The sequence below is a fragment of the Sinocyclocheilus grahami genome, unplaced genomic scaffold (genome assembly GCF_001515645.1).
Source record: "Sinocyclocheilus grahami isolate Dianchi unplaced genomic scaffold, SAMN03320097.WGS_v1.1 scaffold384.1, whole genome shotgun sequence".
Lineage (NCBI taxonomy): Eukaryota > Metazoa > Chordata > Actinopteri > Cypriniformes > Cyprinidae > Sinocyclocheilus > Sinocyclocheilus grahami.
This window is the reverse complement of record NW_015505563.1, coordinates 479413-482629: the sequence shown is the minus strand read 5'-3', so window position 1 is coordinate 482629 and position 3217 is coordinate 479413. Positions and strand designations below refer to the sequence as shown.

At 37.1% G+C, this 3217-nt stretch overlaps 1 protein-coding gene across 1 annotated transcript; it reads left to right on the top strand.

Annotated features, from left to right (window-relative positions):
* The first annotated feature begins 1368 nt into the window (after positions 1 to 1368).
* On the top strand, positions 1369 to 2149 carry LOC107549955 (class E basic helix-loop-helix protein 22). The gene is made up of 2 exons (XM_016231140.1): positions 1369 to 1375; positions 1595 to 2149. Exon 2 carries the CDS (start codon positions 1596 to 1598, stop codon positions 2094 to 2096), a length of 501 nt encoding a protein of 166 aa, XP_016086626.1. The 5' UTR covers positions 1369 to 1375; position 1595; the 3' UTR covers positions 2097 to 2149.
* Positions 2150 to 3217: the final 1068 nt, after the last annotated feature.

Sequence of the window (3217 nt, the reverse complement as noted above, 5' to 3'; positions counted from 1 at the left end):
GTTTGGAACGAGTAATTTATTAATTCATCTTCTTCAAATGGCTTTTTAATGAATTAATATGTAATTAATTACAGAATTTTCATTTTTGGGTGAACTATCCCTTTAAGAGTCTTTTTATTTGATAAATTCACACAGAAAACATATTATAAACAATGGTTTTTGGTATGAACCTGAAAAGTGTCATTTGTTTCTCCAGCCAAACCGATCTCATGAAAGTGCGTATCAATAGCACGAATTTATGTTTCATGTAGACTATTTATATATACGCACAAATTGACTTTGGCGTGCATATGATACGCAATTGGTAAGATTAGGGATGTGGGGTAGATGCGTATCATATGTACGCGAAACTGCGTATAATATGCACGCGAAAACTCCGTATTATATGCATGTCAAACACGTGCGTATCATATGCACACCAAAATCAGTTTCTGCGTATCAATACCACTATTTTCTGTTTGTATTTGGCCTATTTATACGCATTTTCATGAGACCGGGCTCACCCAGCACTGCCAATAATCCAAAATATTATTATTATTATTATTTTTTTCATATAATTTCTCTGAGTCTATCATTATTTTACATGTTTCTGGCTAATAGAATCATGTTTGCATTTGATTGATTAGAATAAACAAATTAGGCCATCAACTCTCACTTATTGAACAGATGTGTTTCTCCTTATCATAAAATACTGGATTGCCTTCCATCAACCCCCTCCATTTCTCCACTGCTGCAAGTCTAATTTTAATCATGCTCATTTGCATTAGTAAATGATGACTAATTAATCAGACTTGTTTGGGGCATTTCTCGGGTGTGGGAGGAATATTGTAATTTATTATATCATTTTTGACGGACATAAAATCTGTTTACACAATGGGGGCCAACTGTTTCCCTAAAATAAATCATGTGTTACATTGATTGTTTAACATTTACTATTACCATAGGCCTACTGTCATTCAAAAACAGTGTTTGTGTGCAGCCCAGTTTCCTTCCGACTTTTTGAGCGAGATTTTTGAAAATGTCTCCACTCTCTTGCATGCATACACAGGGTAGATTAACACCCAGTAGTAATTTGGCGTGATGACCCAGTTTCCAAAAGTAAAGCCAGTCTTTTCCATTTCCAAATATCAATATCAAATTCTCTGGAACAGATATTTGGTTAGTTAGCATACAAATGATAGAAATGACAACAACAAAATAGGCATATTATGCAATTGCTTAAAATAATTAAATAGCCTATTTATTATAGCTTTCATTTTTTGCTTTCATTTAGTCTACAATTCTTTACTGACATTTGACATTTATCCCCAAAATATTTTTATAGTTTTGGAAGTCGACTAAATGTTTATAAAAGCAAAATGCCATCTTACATCAAGTAAACATATTTTTAATATCATTGTTATTATGACTGTAAAACAATAGGCTTCCTAATAGATAAAAACAGCACCTGTTTGTTGTTTGTGTGACGGGACGAGGATTTGATTGGACAGACTGTTAATCCTTCAAAAGTTTCGACAGGTCAAATAGGCGTTTACTGCAGCACACTCTAACGACAAGGGACGTGGTCAAATAATACAGTCATATTTGCTGACAGAATGAATATCAGGAGAATGAATCCACTGCCGGTTGGTGACCAAGACTGTGAACTGCGCTTCCACATCTCCATGAGCAGCTACGGCCAGAGCCTCGGTGAAGGAGTTCCCACGCACCCCTCCGATGAATTAACCACGGGCCATCGCATAATCGAAGAGACAGCATCAGAGATGGACAGAAAAAGTTTTCAGTGTCTGGAAAATGGATTTCATGGAGACTCGGTGCCCAGCAGCGGAACAGTCAAGAAACCAAGAGCGCTGCGGCTGCTTATCAATGCTCGTGAACGGAGACGCATGCACGATCTTAACGACGCGCTGGATGACCTGCGAGCGGTCATACCGTACACACCGAATCAAAACGTGAAAAAACTCTCCAAGATAGCGACGCTGCTCCTGGCCAAAAACCACATTCTGATGCAAGCTCGGGCCTTGAAGGAGATGCGGAGGATAGTTGAGCAGAACGTGACACGGAATATTATGACACCACATATATTTTCAGATTGAGTCTTTAGCGTGTTATTTATTTTTTAATATGCAATTATGAACAATGTGACCAATAATTAGCCTACACACTAAAATGTACTTCAGTTGACCCCCCCCCCCACCCCCCCACACACACACAAACACGCAAGTTCTTTATGTAAATAGTGTAACATGAACACTGTATAAATAAACTGTGAAAAGGGATTCGTTTTTCTGAAGAATGTGAAATCTGAAGCCTCATATTCACATTTTCTGTCACTTATGTTTTAGCTATTGTGGAATTGTAATCAAAATAAAAAAGAGACATTGCTGTGAAGACTAGTTTGTCTTGAGTTTTCAAAAGAAAGGAAAAGAAGCCTAAAGAGTTTTGTTTTTTAAAAGTAGGCCTGTTTATTCATTTTATGTATTTAACATGCAAAAACATGGTCAGAATGTAAGGTAACTAGCTTAAACAAGATTTAGCTTAAGCAGCTCATCATTAAAAACAGGATGTATTTTGAAAAATGCAAAAATAGAGGATTGTTTTTTTAAGCATCATAAGAAAACCATGTTCCACAAAAGACTTTATAGTTCTTTGAAAGCATGGTGTTTAAAAAAACCCAGAAACCATACACATATAAAAACGAACCAAGGAAACTTGTACTGTACACTATGAAGATAATGAAAAAATTTAAAATGTGGGTCCAGTTGCATGAACTTAGCCACTACGGTAAGACTGTTTTAAAGGGGTCATATGATGCGATTTCAAGTTTTCCTTTCTCTTTGGAGTGTTACAAGCTCTTGGTGCATAAAGAAGATCTGTAAAGTTGCAAAGACTAAAGTCTCAAATCCAAAGAGATATTCTTTATAAAAGTTAAGAGTCAACCACTCCTACCTAAAACGGCTCGTTCTAACACGCCCCCACATGTCTACGTCAAGATGTGGGAAGATTTGCATAACGCCGCCCAAATGTTCACACAAAGAAAGAAGGCGTAACTTTTATTCTCGCTGTAGTATTGTTGTTGCTGCCGCTGCCATGTCGTGAGCTGTGTGTTTTGTTGTGAAAGCGAAACTACTTTGTTTGGTCTTCCAAAAGAGGACGATATCCGCTTAGTCATGCCTAGAGCTGATCCGTGCTGGTCGCTGAGGAAATACATCAACTT